Source organism: Gadus macrocephalus, chromosome 7, assembly GCF_031168955.1.
Source record: "Gadus macrocephalus chromosome 7, ASM3116895v1".
Classification (NCBI taxonomy): domain Eukaryota; kingdom Metazoa; phylum Chordata; class Actinopteri; order Gadiformes; family Gadidae; genus Gadus; species Gadus macrocephalus.
Genome location: NC_082388.1, coordinates 21,340,415 through 21,360,507, shown reverse-complemented (window position 1 = coordinate 21,360,507; position 20,093 = coordinate 21,340,415). Strand labels below are relative to the sequence as shown.

Here is a 20,093-nt window from a genome sequence, read left to right as displayed (position 1 = left end):
CATATTTAGAATACATCATATCAGATAATGTCCCGTCTGTTATTGTATGCAAGAACAGCAAATATACATTTGTATAACAGGTTATGTAAATGATTTATGCATTACATAATTTAAGAAACAAATAACTTTTCTTTTACTTTGCATACGGTCTATTGGTATGAGCCCTTCGTAAAAGATGCAAAGTCCACCATTTCATGGACATAAAGTAAATCAATTCCAGTAAAGTACCTTGGAGCCATACTGCAAGACCATTTGGAGGGGATGTTTGTATCTTTGTTTTATGTGCTCCTGTAAAGCGTCTTTAGGTGCCAAGAAAAGTGCTATAGAAAACAAATGGATTACTACAGTACTTAAATTAATACAGTTGCCTATTAAAACCAAGCAAAAATAAAAAGTAATCTATATGAAATATTTTTTATTAGACAGATCTCATTTGTTTTCTGGACAGAGACCAATCAGATAGAAGTTGTGTCATCTCTATATATGGTCCAAGAAAGCCCAATCATTTCCAAAGGAACACATAGCATGAAGAGATGTTATTACGATTGATGTGAATAAGCTGTAAAACCTGGACTACAGGGCAATGTAAACAGAAGAAGTGGGAACTAAATGGGATGTTTTTACATCTTAACCAACGTGATCTCTGCTTTTCTTTAAGGATTACAAAAGTTGTGTTCCTATAAATGTGTATGCACTGTCCGAGACCCTAGAAATAACACGCGTCCTAAAATAAAGCTAAGCTTCATTTTTAACATTTTACCAACTTAACTATTTACATGGCTCTCAAATACAAACTTCAATTGCCTTACAGGCAAGAACAAACACATTACAGGAACGGTTGCAGACGGGAGACGCAGTCAGACACTAGTGCGACGGACGGCCATTTCAGTAGCATCAGGTCGTTTCTTTCCAATCAATTATTTGCATTTGACGAAGCTACCGAGGTCTTCCAAGAACTTGATGTACTCCTGATGCTCCATGGCAGTGCTGAGCTCCATCAACTCATCGGCAAACGTGTTGTCCACTCCCCTGTCGGCCAGGAAGTCCATGAGGTGGTCGTAAAGGGCCTAGAACACAAACAGAACCCACAGGATAAGGAAGGGTCCAGTGAAATCACTTGCATGATTTCAAAAAGGCAATGATAGGCGTTAGTCTATCTAGAGGAATTAGAAAGATTATGAAATCCTAAACATTTGAACCGTCATAATCCACACTGCTTGCGGCTGTTGACAGAAGAGATTCAGACGCTAAATTGTCTTTGGTTTATAAAAACAAGCAGTTGTTAAGGGTGATATATTTATCAGAGCACGTAAAATGCTATTGACGTTAAGCTGTGGTTTATAAATGTAGACATTGTTGGATCGATGGTATCATTTTGTTGACAGCCAGAGACCATTCTTATCAAATGCCTAAATCAAACATGGTCATGTTGTCTTTTAAAACAACACATCAGTACTCTTACCCAGTCCAGAGAATCTGTGCTGAGGGTATAGCTGGTCTCTTTCCAATCGGCGTCTCCCTCGGGCTGAAAACTGACCTCACGGATGGCAAAAATGTCACTCTCCTCCTCGCCCTCCCCGTGAGCAATCTGGAGGAGAGAAAGAAGCACTCGTGTTCATGTCTGGAACCTTGCCGGGTCCATTGAGAAGACCGACCGGGTGTGGGGGTTTCGTTAATGAGAACGGTGAGGATTACTTGCTCACCTCATCTTCGGGGAAGTGGCAGTCAAACACCAAGGAAGTCTTTGCTGCCTCTTGTTTCGTTACTTCCACAACAAAGTTTGGCGTAGACACAATATCTTGCTATGGAGAGAAGGAGAGGTGATCAAAACGTTAGATGATTCTGAACTCTAAAGGGTTGATGAAAAGCTTGTGCAAGAGTCGGCTTCTATGTGAGATGAGCTTTGCTCTGGGAATTTTTGTTTAAGGAGGCAAGACTTAAAATAATTTTGGAACCACGTCCAACTGGGCCGTAGAAAGGGTTTGAAAAATATTGAGGTTGCAGGGGTTTAGTTTTGTGGAGGGAGCGGCGCTCGTTTCCTCTGACTGCACCCCAAGATGTCACACACAGTGGATACAGAATGACAAGTCTAAACTGAATTAAGCAGGCATTCATCTCTGAGGAGTGTTCAACCGCAGATTTTTTTTATCCAGTTGTATTCAGTTTCAGTTTCTTTTTAGCTCCAAAGCGAGGTCTGGACCTCAGTGACCTCAAAGTTGGCTATGGCCATGGTGGCTCACCTCCTCCTCTCCCTTCTGCTGCTGTTGCCCTGTCTCAGCCTCCTCCTCGAAGTTCGGGGGAATGCTGTTGTTCACGTTGAATGTCACAATGATCCTAAGAAAAAAAAAGAAGAAAAAAAACAAAACGTATATTCCAGAGGCCACAATAAATGACATGAAAAAAGTGCCTTGTTATTTTACAAAACAGACATTCCCTGGAAAAAAGGCTATATACTACGATACATTAAAGATGCCAGTCAGTGAGAATGTTCAGAATTGGATGATGCGGCAAGACGACAAAGTTACATTCTATATAAATGAACGGCTAAACTATAAATACACACATTGTTTTAACTATACATTACATCCTGTTAAAAGTTCAGTGATGGTCAACTGCAGCCCAGAATGTAGTTAAAACAGCATACCAACAGAAATACATGTTGGATGTTGGACTAGACCTGCCAGACCTTTTCTAAGTCCCCTCCCCCAATCTAGTTAAGAGAACAGCTGCAAACTGCATTTTATTTTTCGTTATCAAAGTGATTGAGAGTTTGAAACAAGTAACAGTGTCCCTCTCCTACATTTTCTGATTCCCATGACCATGCACTGTTTTATGCTAGCTTTAAGTTGGGCAGCACCTAGAATGAATGCATGTCGATTGTATGATTTAATTATTCTCATGTTTAGTGTTTAAAAACATCTGCTTAATGACTAATGTAAATTACGTGTTCAGATGCTTGTTCCTTTAACGTTTGTTCCAAAAACATCAAGTTTGTAAGTATGGACAGTTAGACTAGATTAGTAGTACATACTTTTCTCCAGACACACTCCTGCTAAGTTTGACCTCTGCTCCGTTCGACTCCAGCTCCCATCCACCGGACATTTTAGGAAGGGTTTTGCTTTTCTGGATTTTCCTCTCCTCTTTGATTTCATCCGACAAAAAATCGCCAAATGACTTGTCGCCTGTTTGTGAACAGAGATAACATTGTAAATGAATATGTTAAAGTCCCACATTTTACCTATTCCAATAAATACGGCTGATAAACGATAGGCAAATAAAACTGTTATTATATTACATAACAACTATATGCCACCTGGTTAAAACGCATTACAATAATGAAGTTCGTTAGATAAACCAAGTATATTTGAAAATACAAAACACTGCTGAAAATGAAGATCCGTAGCCTATATTGGTTGCCCACAATGTTGGTCAATATAATGACCTCTACTGAATTTACATCCCCCAGGTGCAGCACCCTTATGTCGATGAATATGCTATTTGACAAACTGCGTTAAAGAGTCCAAATACGCAGGAGAGGCTACACAATTATAAAGGTTTCATAAACAAGCGTCCTTGCGTAACATATCTCTTATAACATGTAATACAGCAGGTGGGCCAATGCCTAGCTAGCATAGTAACGCAGCTCAATGAAAGTTACCTTCTGTATGAAGTGCTCCACATCCACAGGACACAGATGGACTCAATACTCTGGAGCTGAATAGTTTGGGCCGATATCCAGAAGAGGCTCCCTTGTTATTCATCATCCACAGAGACCGGGTAAAAGGCCGGCTCGTTGCCGAACTTGGGGTGCATAGCGTCGGGGTGGAGAGTGGTAGAGCTCGGCTGGTGGAAGTCGTTATTGTGGAAATTCGAACAGCCGTTCCGACAGCACGGCAAAGTGACTTTAACATGATTATATATAAGAAGCAGCGTTACTACAAAAGTAATGTGTGCACGACTAAAAGACAACCGGCAACTAGCTCCCCTACAGTACGCTTTTCCGGCTGACAGATAACACGTGTGGAAGTGGAAGGACACATTGACCTCCCTTAACTATGACCCCTGAACCGGAAATAGTTAGCGGTTGCTGATAATCCTATCCAGTTATCTATCGTTATAATTTACACATATATATATATATATATATATATATATATAGTACAGTATGATTTAATAAGTTCATGAATTAATAAATACTAATAAGAATAAATAAAAATAAAATTCGATTTAATTTTAGGGCGCGTGATTGGGGAAATTGCGTTCATGGTTGCGCCATCAGTCACTCATCCACGTTCAGTCAGCGGTTTCCTCTCATGCCATCAGATATGTCCATCATCTGGTTATTAATCGTTTGATACCCTCATCCCAATAACCACAAAAACATATTACGAGTTTATGAGTGTCCTTTTAAAGTGTGGCATAGTAAAACAGATTGAATCAAGCAAGTGCAGTATTACAGTTAATTGCGCTGCCAATGTTTGTCATACAAAACACTTCAACGTAATCCATATTAGGCTATCTGATAGGTCCATATTTTTGACATTACAAAAACGTAGGATATAAAACAGATCCAAAGAAACCTATACACTGCTGACAATTCTTGTTTTTGGTATCGGCACTAACTGTAAATCTTGCATCAATACAAGACAAATATTATAAGGAATGAAAGGGGTGATCTGTAACTGGAGTCATGCACGTATGCATTTGTTTTCCATGTACATATTGCTCAAAATGTTATTAAGATCATAGAGCACCTGGGAATAATATTACATTTATCAAGTGAACACAATCTCAAAGAAATTATGATCATGCTGGGCATGCATTTTTTCTAGAGGTGAAAAATTATAGAATGTTTAAATGTCATGTAAATCAATCTTCGGATGCATTTTGTCCCTGTAAACATGCGTCTCTCTGTAATCGAGGCTGTAATCAAATCCTGCAAATATCTGAAGCTGTGAACATGAGAACATACTTTTTTTGGTTATTTCCAACAGGCAAGATTAAACCATTATAAACGGACAAAAGAGGGTTTCAAAATATGAATTAAAGTCCAGAGGTCACAGGGACTTTTCAAGACATACAAAATGCAGCCAGGTGAGAGGTAGAGAAGTCCATCTTATCAACCGATATTCCTTCTGTCACCACTGACCACGACTTTACCTCACATAGGCAGCCGGGAGGGGAGCAGACTCCATCCCGGATCCAACGTCACCAAAGGAAAGAGCCGTCATGGAGTTTGAATCCCGTCAAAATATGAAACCATCAAAATCCTGCCTACCAAGACCAATCTCTGTCTCCCTCTCTCCTAGCTCTTGGCGTGGCGCAGCTTGCGGCTGAAGTACTCTGGCGCGGCGTCCACCAGCCACTCGGCGTCCACCAGGCAGAGGTCCCTCATGTAGCAGCGCGACGTGTGCAGCAGCTCGTTGAACACCACGTACGCCGGCTTGGCCTGGAACAGCACCGAGGACGGGTGGACGGCCACGCTCTGGTGGGAGTCCAGCGCCACGTAGGAGCCGTCGGGCTGCAGCTCGGCGGCGTTGACGAACATCCCGTGGGCGAGGCAGCGGCGCACGCTCACCGTGTCCGACCCGCACGACTCCAGCTTCATGTTCAGCTGGAGGGGCGACACGGAGGTCAGGGGTGGTCAGGTGTGGGGGGGCGAGGTAATGAGGCTAATGTTAGCGGTTGGTAATCCAATACAGTTTGATTTTTCGGTTTCTTTTAAAGAGTTTTGGCCATGCACATATATGGCTAACATTTGCGAGGTGTTGCAATGGGATGTTGCCATTTGTTGATTATGCCTTTTCGCTGACATCCTTGGGGTGCTCAAGGGTCAGAGCTAAGAAGTTACCACTATGGGACCCCACATTACCATCGCAATGATCAAATCAAAATAATGGTTACCTAAGGACAGCGTTTCCTGTATTCTGATCAAGGAGAAGAATGCATAAGGGGATCTCTGATGCCTCGTCGTGACCGGTATACCCCAGGCATAAAGGTTAACGTTAGATAACGCTAGGGATAAGAGTGGCTGGGCAATGCAAGGAATGGGAGACAGAGCTTACATGATGAAGGGGAAACAACATGATACATTTTTCCATCACACACTATGTGTGGCGCAGAGCTGATCTCAGCATTTCTGAGACCTGTGCCACTGTATAAGAAGTCCTCGCATGCGTCGGACTTCAGCTTGCGGACCTCTCTGGGGGGACGCAGGCTGATTTCCCATCCATTGGATCATGTATGTTGACCATAATTGTTATAAATTCGGATGGCTCTTTATTCTACCCAGTTTGGTCAGTTTATGATTGACGTTGCCCGGGATTTCCCACCACAGTGTGCAAATACATGTTTGTTTAAAGTAGTACATATATCTTTAACGTTGCCATCCCTGGTGAAACGGCTGGTGAAGCCATTACCCTGATAATCTGTGCAGATTATGCTTTGTATTTGATTATTATTTGATTATAAAAAAGAAGGCGTGACATTTCGGGACGCTAGCGGTGTGTGGTGAGACAATTTCATGGACCCAGTGGGTTTTATTTCATACCTTTAGGCAGATTTCTCTGAGCTGGGTTTGGACTGCTTTCACAAGGCCCATATTTCTGCTGTTGACAAAATTTTCCCGACACCACTCCTGTAAAAAAAAGAATATATATTATGTATTTTGAGACTGCAATCTCTCTGGTCCTCGTGTACAATTTGCTTGATGGTCGTTTTGAGTTTTCCTGCATCTGGGCGTTAGGCTGACCTTATTGCCAGAGACTTTCTTGAAGGCTCTGTAGATGTTGAGCAGGGTCATGTGGTCTCCCTCGCTGGAGGTGAACTTCCTGCGCGCTGCGAGCACCTCGTCACGGCGGGTCGGCGGGTTGTACAGCACCGTGTCCACAGAGAGCAGGGACACGATGCCCAGCACCTCCTCAGAGCAGGAGAAGTCTGGGGACAGCAGGATGGCCTGAACAGGACGGGGACACCGAGTCAGGGAAGAGCAGAGGCAAGGGTTTCGTTGTCAGGGGTGTCAATCCTTCAGGGCTCACGACTCGCTTCAATTCTTGGGGTCAGGATTCGGAATCAATGTTTTCTTTCAGTATTCCAAACGATTTCTGATTCAAAATCAATTTTCAGGATCTACTCCAGTCCAATATGCGCTATGCAAGGCGGTGTGGTTTATGATGGCATGATGGCAGAGTAATGTGTGTATCAGATTATGCATTAGAAGCGGTTATAACAGCTGATTGCAATAATGTCAACACACAAAGACAAACTTAAAATAATAACTAATATAATATACAAATAAAAAACAGATTTTTGGAAGCCGTGAATCGATTCAGAATCTTCTTATTAACAAGACGGAATCAGTTGTACAAGTTTAAAAGGAGCACATCCACACTCCTGGGGCTCTATATATATATATAATATAATATAATAATAATAAGATAATATGGGTAATTATATAACATTATATCTAATATCACAGCCAAAAGCTATGTGCGCCTCGGATGATATTATGAATCATAAAGACTGCGTCTGACGTCTCTGGCACTTTCACAACAAGTAAAGACTCGTAGATGGGGATATCCCGGCCATGGTTGAGATGAATTGGGGGAAAGGTTTTTTGCCTCGACTCTCTGAAGTCCATGAACTGCGACATGGAGGAGAAAGGGATTGTTCTCCGGGAGCTGAGCTGCCGAACTGCCGCCGAGCTCCCCGCGCCGGAGCTGCCGGACTACCGCCAAAGCTTCAGTGGCAGTCCGGCAGCCCCGGCGGTGTACTCCGGGAGCTGAACTGCCACCGAAGCTTTCCGGCTGCTCCGGCGGGTGTCCTCCGGGAGCTGAAAAGCAGCTCAGGGCAGTCCAGCAGCTAGACTCCGGGAGTACAATCCCTTTCTTCTCCATGTCTCCTCCTCCGGACTGCCACCCAAGCTTTGGCGGCAGCTCCGGCGGTGCCGCTGGCAGAGAAAGGGATTGTACTCCCGGAGCTGAGCTGCCGACGAGTTCCCCCCGCCGGAGCTGCTCGTCTGCTGGTCCACAAAATCTTAGCTATGCTCTGATTGGAGGGGAGTGGGGAAGTGGGAGGTAATATTCAACTGTACCCCCTTCCTACTTAGGAGGGGGCGCCGTAACTGACTCGCTCGTTTGGTAACTGTAGGCGGGGTACTTTCAGAAATGCATATTTCACTCAAAAAAATCAATTTTAAAAGTTTGTATGCGTGTGGGAGCACCAAAAACACCCAAAACAACACCCCAAATCCCAGGAAAAGTGTTGTTTTCATAATATGTCCCCTTTAATATAAAACTTCTGCTTGACTAATCGCAATCAAAAGAACACCACAAGGTAATGTGGTGTTCTTTTAAAAGTAATTTACCTTAGCATATCGAGGCTCCAGGGGAAAGCTGGCCATCTTCTTGCCCAGAGCAGTGAGGGTCACCTGCTGCTCCTTCTTCTCCAGGGCCCCCAAGAGCTCCAACTGGACCACAGCAGCATGGATGGCCCCTGGGACACAACAGATCTGTTAACTCTATCCAAGGCTACTTTGCACTACACCTTCTGAGCACATTCACAACAGTAGAGCGCTTCGGAGGTCCACCAACCGGGTAAAGGCTTAGACATGAAGTCGAAATTCAGCACGTCCGGAATCCCCAGAGCCATGAGATGCAGAATTACACCGGACAGATTACACCTGCAGAACACACACACACATACACAAACAAACAGAACATTTAATCATATTGGCCCAGAAAAGTAGACACAGAAGAAACTTCCATAAGTATGGCAAAAAGTCACAGTGTACGTGACAACGTACAAAGAGATACTCATCCCAACCTTTGAATCTCAGGCACGGTCATGGGGATGAGCTTGTCGAACTCATCCTCTGTGTAGAGGCGGTAGCAGAGACCAGAGTCCTCCCTGCCTGCCCTCCCTGCTCTCTGCCAGGCCTGGGCTTTGGAGACCCGCTGCACTGCTAGGATCTCCAGACCACTATCTGACAGCAGACATACACAGAACATAATGTCAATCAAACCACGCCTACATGCAACCCATATAAACATAGAACATATACAATCAGATGAGGCAGAAATGACAAGCACTATCAGGAACTAGGTATCTAGTGAAATGTACATCAAATTCATTGTATGATAAAAGGAATGACAACATTTATTATAAATGTATTGTTTGCCTAATTTTGAGAATATTAGATATTAGAATATGGGTTAGGAATCCAGCGTACATGGGTAGTATTTGACTTCTGAGATCAATGCAAGAATAGAATGACATTAGGAATAAGTCAGATAATAATTATGATTTGACCTGGATTGAAGCGCTTGGATTTCACCATCCCAGTGTCAATAACATATTTGATCCCAGAGATTGTAACTGACGTCTCTGCAATGTTGGTTGAGAGGATCACCTTTCTGCAACCCTGGGGAAAACAAATACAAGAAGGCCGTCAATGATATACATGATAATGATACGATAATAATGGTAACGCTCCTTTCAAGAAGCTAAATCGTATCGTTCCGTATCGTACTGGACCGCCATGTCCTCCGTGACTGTAGTTGGCTGATAAAAGCTTCAACCCTTCCTCTGGCTTTACCTTTGGAGCAGGCTGGAAGACCCTGAGCTGTTGTGCGGGGGGGAGAGAGGCGTACAGGGCGATGACCAGCATGGGCCCGCAGCCGTCGGGCAGGTGTTTGGAGATGTCCCGGCATGTCCGTGCCAGGGCCTCGATCTCCTCCTGACCCGTCATGAAGACCAAGATGTCATGGGATGGTGGCGCTTCCTGCACATAAACAAAGGGGACGGGGTTTAAATGTTTGTTTGTTTATAAAGGAAGTCTCTTGTTGGCTCAAGCAAAATGAGCGCAAAAAAATAAAAGAGAAAAACAATATCCTCAAAAAGACCTCAATACTGGAGAGGTTACCCTTCTCTACAAACACGAGAGGAAAGAAAGCGCAGCACCTGGTGGATTTGGAAGATGGTGATCAGTGCAGCCTGGAGATAGTCCGACTGGGGCTGCTTGGTGTAGTAGATCTGGATGGGGTGCTGCCTGCCCTCCAGGTACAACACCGGGGACTTGTTGAAGTAGTCCGAAAACAGGTCCACGTCCATGGTGGCGGACATCACTATCACCTGGAGAGGCATTTGGAATAAGATGCAAGTTGTATTTACTTAAGCGCAAATTGCTCAAAAAACATAAAACTGCTAAAGAAAAGTGTTGTAACAGTGTTTGGTCCACACTTACTGACACAAACTAGCGTTGCTCAACTGCCGGGGTGGCGTGAGTGGAAGGAGTTTTGGGTGTGTCCATAGTAAGATTCTTGTAAACTATGAGCCTTTTTTATTTGTAGAATATATCAGTTATAGGAGGTAATTTTATTGATAATATTTTTTTAAATCAGCATTGACCACCGATATGTCCAGGTTCATTTAAGCTACGAGCAAGTTGTAATGTTACACACTGCAACTTTAAAGGATCTCAGATCATATCTGTAAACCCAGTTATAGGGTTAGGGTTAGTAGTACATAATGTAGTAGTATACAATTATACTAGGTGTTACGTCAAGCCAGTCATAACATGTAAAAGAAGAAACCTTAAAATGAGACTTGATAATCTATTTTAAATACATGGAGAACTGTCCCGGTACCTTGAGTGGGACCTTGTTGAGCTCTCTACGCCTCCTCTGGGCGGTCTTCACCACGCCAAACAGCACATCGGTGTGCATGGTGCGTTCATGGGCCTCGTCCAGGACCACCACGGTGTAGCGCAGCATTAAAGGATCTCCAATGGCTTCGCGAAGCAACATGCCGTCCGTCATGAACTTAAGCTTGGTCTCGGATGAGGTGACATCCTCAAATCGTACCGTGTAGCCGACCTAGCAGGGAGAGAAAAGTGTTGGCTACCTGATTGGGTCCTCGAAGGCTTTTCAGGTCCATGACTCACTTTTGAAGCTTTGAAAAACCTTCTGACCCACAACTTGCATCTACCTCCCCACACATAATTATGTCCCTTTCAATATCAAGCCACAATTGTGGCATGAATGTGTAGGAATCATTTGGTATTTTAACCCTTTTTTAATAAGGCTTCTATCACATCTTAATGATTGCACCGTAATTTTCCTTATTCTTCCCCCCTTTTGTATGCATTGTCTGTACACACCAGTTTGCCGAGCGAAGTCCGTGTCTCCTCAGCCACCCTGCCCGCCAGAGAGATAGCAGCCACGCGGCGGGGCTGGGTGATAGCGATGACGCCCTGCCGGCCAATGCCAGCCTCATATAGGTACTGCGGAATCTGGGTCGTTTTTCCAGACCCAGTCTCACCTAAATAAAGCCAATAAATTATTACAACAATTTGGAAGGGAATAAAGGTGACGACTACTAAGTAGAAATAGGTGGCAACAATGTTAATTGCTATTTGTTAATGACGCCCCTCCAATGAAGGGAATTAAGATGAATATTTAGTAATCGCCTGTTTTCAGGTGTCATGTCTTCTGTCTGTGAAAACTTTCAAAGAAAATATGTGTGATCTTCTTTCAATTATTTGCTTTTGTACAGTGTATGACAGTAAAGGTAATGGCAATTAAAAAGTGATAAATATGTATACTTGGAACTACTGGATTATTTCAAGTTACTGAAATCTTTAAAAGGTTCAAGTTTGAAGGAGATGCAATTTAATGAAAGGATATGAATGTAATTGGTTTTAAATTGGGGCTGAATGTGAACATTGAAAAGTTGTTTTCCCTTCGTTGACTTTTAACAGCGTTAAGATAATTAGAGATATAAACGTTACCTATCAAAATTGCACTTGGTAGTTGTCTCAGTTGGTTCAACAGTTGAGGTTTTGCCTGGTAAATAGGAAGCCGTTTTCTCTGGACGTCTAAAGGAGTGGGTATGTTTCCTTTCTTCGGCAGCAGCATCCCAGGCTTATTTTTATCAAGTCGGAAAAAGGCAGACCCCGGCTTGAATTTTTTAGCCGGAGGATGATATGGGTTGTGGGGCATGATCTTATAAAAATCTTGAAAACTGAAATCTTGAGATTATTCCACGTTCTTGTCAATCTCGACAATAAACAGAAAAAGTTGAATATCAAGCTCTCGTACAAGTGCATGGGCTGTCGTTGTTTACTTCTGCGATTGCTTTCCCACGTGGTGTACTTCGGCGCAGATGTTTGACGTCATCCTTGTAGCGCGTCATGTTCCAGCTTTCATTTTCATCAGTTCGTTTGATTAGTTGAGGGCTGCAAGACGCTTAACTACCAAAGTATACTACTCCGACCCCGAAATCCGACTGCGTTAACTACGGCGAGCCCTCGAGTCTTCGAACCTCGTCGGGATGTCGGATACGCATTGCAATTCGCCGCCCAATCAGTAGGCGTCGCTACGCAATACTGGCCTAATCCCATTACGCCACAGATACTTTTGATACACACATGAATCCTAAAACGACAGAGGAGACGATTCTGGAGGTGGTATGTACGTCAACTAAATGAACGAGGCTGAGGACGGGCTCATGTTTGCCCTCTGAGGGAGATGGACGACGAAATGCACTTCAGATGCTTTCGAATGTTGGCTGGCAAATTTCTTCGTCGTGTGCAACCTCACATTGATCATCAGGGCACCCACAGCATTCCAGTGGATGCCGCCCAGCGACTTGCTGTGATGTTAAAGATTTTGGCTTCTGGTGGAAGCCAACAGGCTGTAGCGGCGAGCTACAAACTGGCTTCCAGCACGGTGTCCAGGATTCTATCAGAGGTCTACAAGGCGTTGTGGAATGTTCTAAAGCCAGATTTTGAGGGGCAAGGACAAGAAGACTTTCAATTACCGTCTCTAAAGAGCTAGACGGGTGATTGAAAATATATCTGGCTGAACAGCGAAGAATTCTTGGCAGGACAATATAATTCCAACAAGACAAGGCTGTGGTGAAGGGTTGTGTTGTTCTACACAACTACCTGGCCTATACTGACGAGGCAAACGCACCGGAGAGCCGCTACGCCGCCAAGTTTTTCGGATGCAGTCTGCTGGATTGGTGCAACCTGGTGAGTGTCGCAGAGTTGTGTCTGGCGTCTTAAACCTGGGACCTATTCAACCACTTCTTGAAGTATGCGGACGACACAACAACTGTTGTGGGCCTCATCCAGGATGACAATGAACTGGCCTACAGGGACAAGGTGAAACATGCTGGACTGGTGCAAAGTCAACAACCTGATCCTCAATGTTGAAAAGACAAAGGAGATCAATGTCGTCTTCTGAAAATCTCGGCCTAGTCATACACCACTCCACATCAATGACACTGCGGTGGAAGTAGTCAGCAGAACTAAGTTCCTGGGGGTGCAAATGACCGACAAGCTAACCTAGTCCCTCAGCACCATCTCCCTGGCGAAGAAGGCACAGCAACGCCTGCACTTCCTGCGCCTGATGAGGAAAGCCCCTCCTCCACCCCCCCCATCCTGATCACCTTCTACAGAGGCGCTATCGAGAGTCTGCTGACCAGCTGCATCTCCGTCTGGTGGGGGGCCTGCGAGGCCTTGAAGTATGTGCAGAGAGTGGTGAGGACAGCGGAGAAAAACATCGGGTCCCCGCTCCCCTCCATCCGGGACGTTGGGAAGAAGCGCTGCCTAACCAGAGCCCAACGCATCTCCGACTCCATCCACCCTCAGCACGGACTGTTTTCCATGCTGAACTCTGGCAGGAGGTTCCGCAGCATCCACAGTAGGACATCTAGGTTCAGTGAAAGTTTCTTCCCCCTGGCCATTAGACTGTTGAACACCCGCAGCCAATAAATAAACCATCTACGCTCCCCCCTACCCTCTTAGTATTTTAACCTTTTTTACTTCATGCCATCTTTTTATATTCTGTGTCCACTCCACCGTGAGCCAAGGTAACGAAATGTTTAATACAATAAAACAAGTCTAAGTCTATTCAACCAGCAGAGATGTCCAGGAGCAGTTCCACCAGGGTTGCTAATGGGTATCAGATGAACTGGCGAAATTCTCTCTGGAGCCACAGGGAGTGGTACCATGGCAGGATGACATTGTGTCACGTGGCACACTTGGCAACAGCTGAAGCAGAACCAATTTATTTTGTATGCTGACTGCAAAGGCAAACCATGTAAATAGTGTTGCAAATAAACTTTCAAATCTTATTTTGTGTTTTATTGGTACTTTATAAAACAAATAGACAAGTCTGTTAAAAAAAATTAAATGATTTAACTAATATAAATATTAATGGCTAAAAACAAACTTTAAAAGTGCAATTTGCCACATTCTCTTTAGCGTTTGGTGTTTGGTTAGCTGCTGTATGGACGCTTGCGGAGTCCATACAGCACATTATACACTGCGTGCATCGCATCATCTCCTGTCACTTTCCTCAGCATGTCACACACCGTCTGTCTGAATCTTGATAACGTGCTCAGGCCTTTCCAGCCTCCTTTGAATCAGCAACCTGCTCTTTTCCAGCTTGTCCAATTTCTTGAGTAAAATTTCCGTCCCGTGCGGGACTGAGGAGTTGGCGCCGTCTTGGAGATGGGAAGGTGGAAAGCGGAGTGGACATAGATGAATTTGATGGTGCAGGGGAGGATGATCTGGATTCCACGGGGGAAGATGAGGGGGATGACTGGCAGTCATCAATGGGAGCCAATAGCTCCAATGGTCCTCCATTATCTCTCCCCTGTGAGGTATGATCCTATGGTAATGAAAAACAAATCCCATACGGTTACAATGGTCAAAGTAATACAACTAAATAAAGTACATCAATAACGTAGGCATCTATGGCACCTTTGACTGGTAAGCTTTGTTATGGCACAAACTGGCGATATCAAAACAGCCTGCAGCTACAATGGCAAAATAAACAGGTAATTGTATGTATTACATCTAAAACCCAGGCCCATTTATCACCTATAACCAAAATGACGTAGCATACATCATTAATGTAATTGACTGTGCAATCTGAATTTTTCCTCCCCGGTTGTCGCCTACTACTAGTTAACAATCATTACCTTCACATCGTAGTTTGATGACGTCTCCCGATGCTTTATGTGGGGTCCCAGCCAGGAGAGAAAAGAGAGCGCCGGGACCTTATGTTGACCGCCTGCATCCCCACTGCTGCTGGTCATCTTTCGTTGAATACGAACGAATTTGTCCCTCAGCGACCTCCATCTTTTAATGCATTCAGGGACAGACAAGCCTACATTCTCTGCTATTTCCTTCCAGGAATTATTTGCCTTTTGGGCGTCCTTATAGCCCCTCAACGAGGTGTCATATAGGTGTTCATAATTTCGGACTTCTTCCGCGATGCGTTCTTCGATTTGATTCATTTTCAAAATACAACAAGGACGCTTGCGGAATCCATACAGCAGATTGTATACTGCTTGCATTGCGTCGCCCTGGTCGTCTTCAGGCACTTTCCTCAGCATGTCACAAATCGTCTGTCCGAATCGCGAGATTTCATCCTCAGGCCTCTCCAGCCTCCTGTGCATCAGCAACATGCTCTCTTCCAACTGGTCCAATTTCTGTGTAAAATTGTCGTCCTCCTGCTGCTCCCTTTGCCTTTTCCGTCCCGTGCGGCACAGAGGAGATGGCTCTGTCTTGGAGACTGGAGATAGGAAGGTGGGCAGCTGAGGTGACATGGAGACTGGAGGAGTGGATGCAGGTGGGAGAGTGGTTAGCTGAGTGGACGTTACTGATGTAGATGAATTTGATGGTGCAGGGGAGGATGATCTGGATTCCAGGGGGGAAGATGAGGTGGATGACTGGCGGTCATCAATTGGTGATACACTGGGCGACAATAGCTCCAATGGGCCTCCATTGTCTCTTCCTTCTGAGGTAAGTTCCTATGGTAATGAAAAACAGTTAAAAAAAATAAACCCCATACGGTTACAATGGCCAAAGTAACAACTAAATAAACTACATCAACAATGTAGGCATCTATCACACCCATGACTGGTTTAAGCTTTGTTAAGACGCACACTGGCGATATCACATTTATTGCCAATCACCTTTTTGTGCGTGCAAAAATGTAGCATACATCAATAATGTAATTCACTATGCGCAATCTGAGTTTTTCCGCCCTGGTTGTAGCCTACTGCTAGTTAACAATCATTACCTTCACATCGTCGTTTGATGACGTCTCCCGATGCTTTATGTGGGGTCCCAGCCAGGAGAGTGAAGTGTTGAGCGCGAGGACCTTTTTATGACCGCCTGCATCCCCACTGCTGCTGGTCATCTTTCGTCGAATACGAACGAATTGGTCCCTCAGCGACCTCCATTTTTTAATGCAGTCAGGGACAGACAAGCCTAAATTCGTTGCTATTTCTGCCCAGGAATTCTTTGCCATTTTGGCGTCCTTATGGCCTTTCAACGAGGTGTCATATAGGTGTTCATATTTTCGGACTGCTTCTGCGAGGCGTTCTTCGATTTGATTCATTTTCTACATACAACCGGTCACAGAGCTAACTCTTTCGAAAATGGCGGCGCTGTTGTTGTGAGGAGTCAAACCGGAAAAGTGATTCCGGAAATGATGCTTTTAGAGTACAGCCCATACCGTCTTCCATAGTCTTCCATGACGGAGAGGGCCCTCCGTTTCTACGGCAGGCACGCACGCGCACCCACACACACGCACACGCACACACGATTCAACCATTTCAAACTTCAGACCTGGTGATCTATATTCCATCTCATTCAAACTTTCACTTTATCACTTTAGCGATTTGTTTAACTCAAACACTTTATTTGTTTCCAACCATTTTACAATTTTGAAATGGAGTGCATGTTTACTACATTAGGGATTTGGAAAATCTTTTCACTTGAATCAGAATCTTTATTGATCCCCGGGGGGGAATTGTTTTTCGTTCCATGGGCTCCGTGCAAATATAAATTACAAGCATAGAACATAAGATTATAAAATAGAAAAATAATAAAATACAATAAATAAAAGTCAGAATAAAGTAATAAGTGGACAAGAAGTGGTTGGTTATAATACAATATTTTCATTCTGTTTTATGTCAGATGATCAGAGGGAGGAGATTGATTTTAATGGCCACAGGCAGGAATGACTTCCTGTGGCGCTCAGTGGTGCATTTAGGAGCAATGAGTCTCTCACTGAAGGAGCTCCTCTGTTTGACCAGAGCATTGTGGAGAGGGTGAGAGCCATACTGCAGGATCGCCCGCAACTTCGACAGCATCCTCCTGTCAGACACTGTTATCAAAGTGTCCAGCTCCACCCCCACAACGTCACTGGCCTTCCTGATCAGCTTGTTGAGTCTGTTGGCCTCTGTTACTCTCAGTCTGCTGCCCCAGCACACAATAGCAAACAGAATAGCACTAGCCACCACCACAGAGACTCATAAAACATGCTCAGCATAATCCGGCAGATGTTAAAAGAGCGGAGCCTCCTCAGAAAATAGAGGCGGCTCAGTCCCTTCTTGTAAAGGACTTCAGTGTTCTTCAGTCCAGTTTGTTATCGATGAACACCCCCAGATATTTGTAGTGTTCACCGATGTCCACGTTATGACCCAGGATGGAAACTGGGGTATGTCTGCTTGGATCTCCTCGGATCCACCACCAGCTCTTTGAATACATTTCTTTACGTCTAAAACGATGGGGCTTTATTCAAATAAAATTTCTACCTCACGTTGTACTACAGCACTCACCGTTTTTTCTTTTATGCAAAAATGTATCAATTTCAAAATTCGTCTTTTATTTTGTTGCAAGAATGTATTGATTTCGTATACATGTATTTATTTTCTTAAACGTTTCTTTTATGCTACCACTAGAGTGCGACATAACATCACAGACTAACCGGCCGTTTTTCTGCATGTACAGTATTTTTACATTTAATATTGCTAAATACATTCAGGAATTCAACACCAATCAGTTGAACTTCAGCTGAGCAGTAGCATCAACTCCGAAGCAATATGTAGCCTAGTTAGCCATAGTTAGTAAGACTACTGACTACAAGCATGGGAAATGCTTAAATAAATATTCCTTCATTCAACCTTTATTTAAAATTCTTGTACAAATAATTGATCATTAAATAAATTGACAATGATACCAGGATAAGTTATAAGTAGGCGTACGCCTCCCACAAGCCAATTATCACATCAGACCACCTGCAAGGTGGAAACTCGTCTCTATATGCTCTAGACTTGCTGCCCCATCTAGAACAACCGGGCGTGCTACCCCACGACATCAATGTGACAGGCTGGGAGTTGATAGGAAATCTGATGAGTTGTCTGATATCAGGAGTAAGAATGTTTAATAATTAGATTTGCACGTTTTCTCATCTAGTTCCACCCGATTGTGTTATTTGTGTCACCAAAAAAGTGATGAAAGTGTTACAAAATGAAAGGCAGATAAACCAACAGGTTATCAGCTGTTATCACAGGATATGTTAAAGCCTATAGGTTAAGAGATAAGCCTGCATTTCCAAAAACAATGAACCTCAGTGGCATCCGCCCTCCTCTGGTTTCCCCAGGTCAGAAGAGCTGCACATCAACCCTTGTTTCAACCCGCTTCTCCGAACCTTCCCTTCTGACGAGTGTCCTCACTGCTACTGCTGCTGCCTGCTGCTCATGATGATGTGACTGTGTTTATACACGTCCAAATTCTTCTCAGTCGTCCTCATCTAGGTAAAGACAAATTCGAAAGCTTAGGTGATGAAACACTGAATAGGCTTATCTATCCAACAATTTCATAAATATCTGCTTCTATTTCTCCAATAAATATCAAGTGGGCTTCAGTCCCATTTCAAACATGAATTAGGAAGAATAAGAATAAGGTAGTTTATTATCACAACTGATTTTAGAAATACATGTAGATTAGGATCCTTGCACTACATACTCACTTACCTCTTTGATAATTCCTCAACAGTGAGGTTTAGGAAATGTCATCAGACACATTGTGTCACATAACCATATGTTTAATCATAACTGTCACTACTGTTTTCTGGATCTGCTTTACTGAATCAATGATATATTTTTTGGTGAGAGTGGTTGGTGAAGACTTTTGCAAACACCTTACATTGATTACCTCATCCATGATCCACTCCACAGGTTTGGTTCATGTACTGGCTGCAAATGTTTTTATGCCTCAACTTGTTGGAACTTGTGTTGATCGAGGAACAAGTCCCTGCTGCAAAGTCAACAGTCCTTCCTTGGAAAAAAAAAAATCATTGCTTGTCTTGAATAAATACTTTCCTGGTGGTATTATTTATTTAATCTTTGAAAGGTGTTAACTCGATTTTGGTATTGTGGAAAATATTCTATGTCGTTCACCTATAGTTATATTTTAAGAACAACACATTTCCATTGGCTACAATGTGCTGGGAAAAAAAAAAAGGTTGTGAGAATTATTATGTCTTGGCAAAAGGCTTCAGCCAGATTTGGATTTGGATTTGGATTTCAAGCGATTCATAAACGAAAAGATTAATTTAATCTCCAGAGATTAATAAGTAGCAATGAAGTGCCAAATCATGATGTGGAATTTAGATAGATTTCCTTTACAATTGAAGGTAATACATTTGATTTGAAGTTCCCCATGGAAGCATGTGGGCCACGAGTGAAAAGGGATAAACATTCTCTTGTTTCTGCCATTTGGTCCCCACACAAAATAACAAGTCAACCTAAGAAGGCTTAGCGTCCGGACTGGATGACAGAGGTGGAGGCTGCATCAGTGAACAGTGTGCACATTTCTGTTGTATCTCTGTGCTGCATACAGGAAGAGACTGGCAGGAGGAAATCCTATGGACACATTGTGCAATTCTGCCCGCAACCATGGCAGTTGTTGAGTTGGATGAGTTGGAGACTGAAGGCGTAATTTCAAGAATGAAGTTATCGAAAAATAAATAAATAAATGGGAGCTGCAAGATCTGTGAATGGGAAGAGGAGTGACCCCAGGGTGTATTAATGTCTGTGTGTTATTGTCTGTTTGTGTGGAGTGTGGGGGGTGTGTGTGTGTGTGTGTGTGTTTGTAAGGGATTTAATGCATCCGTGTATTTGTATGTGTGTGTGTGTGTGAGTGAGTGAGTGAGTGAGTGAGTGAGTGAGTGAGTGAGTGAGTGAGTGAGTGAGTGAGTGAGTGAGTGAGTGAGTGAGTGAGTGAG

General features: G+C 43.6%; 3 protein-coding genes across 4 annotated transcripts; all 3 read right to left on the bottom strand.

The window, feature by feature from the left end:
* Positions 1 to 398: 398 nt before the first annotated feature.
* c1qbp (complement component 1, q subcomponent binding protein) lies at positions 399 to 4,051 on the bottom strand. The gene is made up of 6 exons (XM_060057352.1): positions 3,659 to 4,051; positions 3,032 to 3,182; positions 2,241 to 2,334; positions 1,704 to 1,802; positions 1,463 to 1,588; positions 399 to 1,067 (listed from the first exon to the last, which is right to left on the bottom strand). The coding sequence occupies exons 1-6, from the start codon at positions 3,909 to 3,911 to the stop codon at positions 918 to 920; spliced, it is 873 nt and encodes a 290-aa protein (XP_059913335.1). The 5' UTR covers positions 3,912 to 4,051; the 3' UTR covers positions 399 to 917.
* A 334-nt stretch (positions 4,052 to 4,385) lies between these two features.
* Positions 4,386 to 12,360, bottom strand: LOC132461876 (ATP-dependent RNA helicase DHX33-like). The gene is made up of 12 exons (XM_060057342.1): positions 11,789 to 12,360; positions 11,159 to 11,319; positions 10,647 to 10,874; positions 9,961 to 10,131; positions 9,596 to 9,781; positions 9,310 to 9,421; positions 8,824 to 8,983; positions 8,592 to 8,680; positions 8,366 to 8,493; positions 6,752 to 6,955; positions 6,551 to 6,637; positions 4,386 to 5,614 (listed from the first exon to the last, which is right to left on the bottom strand). The coding sequence occupies exons 1-12, from the start codon at positions 11,997 to 11,999 to the stop codon at positions 5,306 to 5,308; spliced, it is 2,046 nt and encodes a 681-aa protein (XP_059913325.1). The 5' UTR covers positions 12,000 to 12,360; the 3' UTR covers positions 4,386 to 5,305.
* A 651-nt stretch (positions 12,361 to 13,011) lies between these two features.
* Positions 13,012 to 16,499, bottom strand: LOC132461878 (uncharacterized). Of its 2 annotated transcripts, none has more exons than XM_060057347.1 (3): positions 16,098 to 16,499; positions 14,992 to 15,825; positions 13,012 to 14,663 (listed from the first exon to the last, which is right to left on the bottom strand). In XM_060057347.1, the coding sequence occupies exons 1-3, from the start codon at positions 16,416 to 16,418 to the stop codon at positions 14,406 to 14,408; spliced, it is 1,413 nt and encodes a 470-aa protein (XP_059913330.1). In that variant the 5' UTR covers positions 16,419 to 16,499; the 3' UTR covers positions 13,012 to 14,405. The 2 variants fall into 2 exon arrangements, with proteins under 2 accessions (XP_059913330.1, XP_059913329.1); XM_060057346.1 differs by having other exon boundaries at positions 13,012 to 14,678; positions 16,098 to 16,497.
* Positions 16,500 to 20,093: the final 3,594 nt, after the last annotated feature.

What these genes read in the sequence shown, in the direction of transcription:
- c1qbp (XM_060057352.1), bottom strand. Translation starts at nt 3,911, where the DNA reads ATGTTAAAGTCACTTTGCCGTGCTGTCGGAACGGCTGTTCGAATTTCC. An exon ending in AGCAGAAGGGAGAGGAGGAG is followed by an intron (nt 1,803 to 2,240) that starts GTGAGCCACCAT and finishes TTCTCTCCATAG; the next exon opens with CAAGATATTGTGTCTACGCC. An exon ending in GCCACTTCCCCGAAGATGAG is followed by an intron (nt 1,589 to 1,703) that starts GTGAGCAAGTAA and finishes TCTCTCCTCCAG; the next exon opens with ATTGCTCACGGGGAGGGCGA.
- LOC132461876 (XM_060057342.1), bottom strand. Translation starts at nt 11,999, where the DNA reads ATGCCCCACAACCCATATCATCCTCCGGCTAAAAAATTCAAGCCGGGG. An exon ending in TCAACAAGGTCCCACTCAAG is followed by an intron (nt 10,132 to 10,646) that starts GTACCGGGACAG and finishes ATGCCTCTCCAG; the next exon opens with GTGATAGTGATGTCCGCCAC. An exon ending in CATGTCTAAGCCTTTACCCG is followed by an intron (nt 8,494 to 8,591) that starts GTTGGTGGACCT and finishes GTTGTGTCCCAG; the next exon opens with GGGCCATCCATGCTGCTGTG.
- LOC132461878 (XM_060057346.1), bottom strand. Translation starts at nt 16,418, where the DNA reads ATGAATCAAATCGAAGAACGCCTCGCAGAAGCAGTCCGAAAATATGAA. An exon ending in CATCAAACGACGATGTGAAG is followed by an intron (nt 15,826 to 16,097) that starts GTAATGATTGTT and finishes TCATTACCATAG; the next exon opens with GAACTTACCTCAGAAGGAAG. An exon ending in CATCAAACTACGATGTGAAG is followed by an intron (nt 14,679 to 14,991) that starts GTAATGATTGTT and finishes TCATTACCATAG; the next exon opens with GATCATACCTCACAGGGGAG.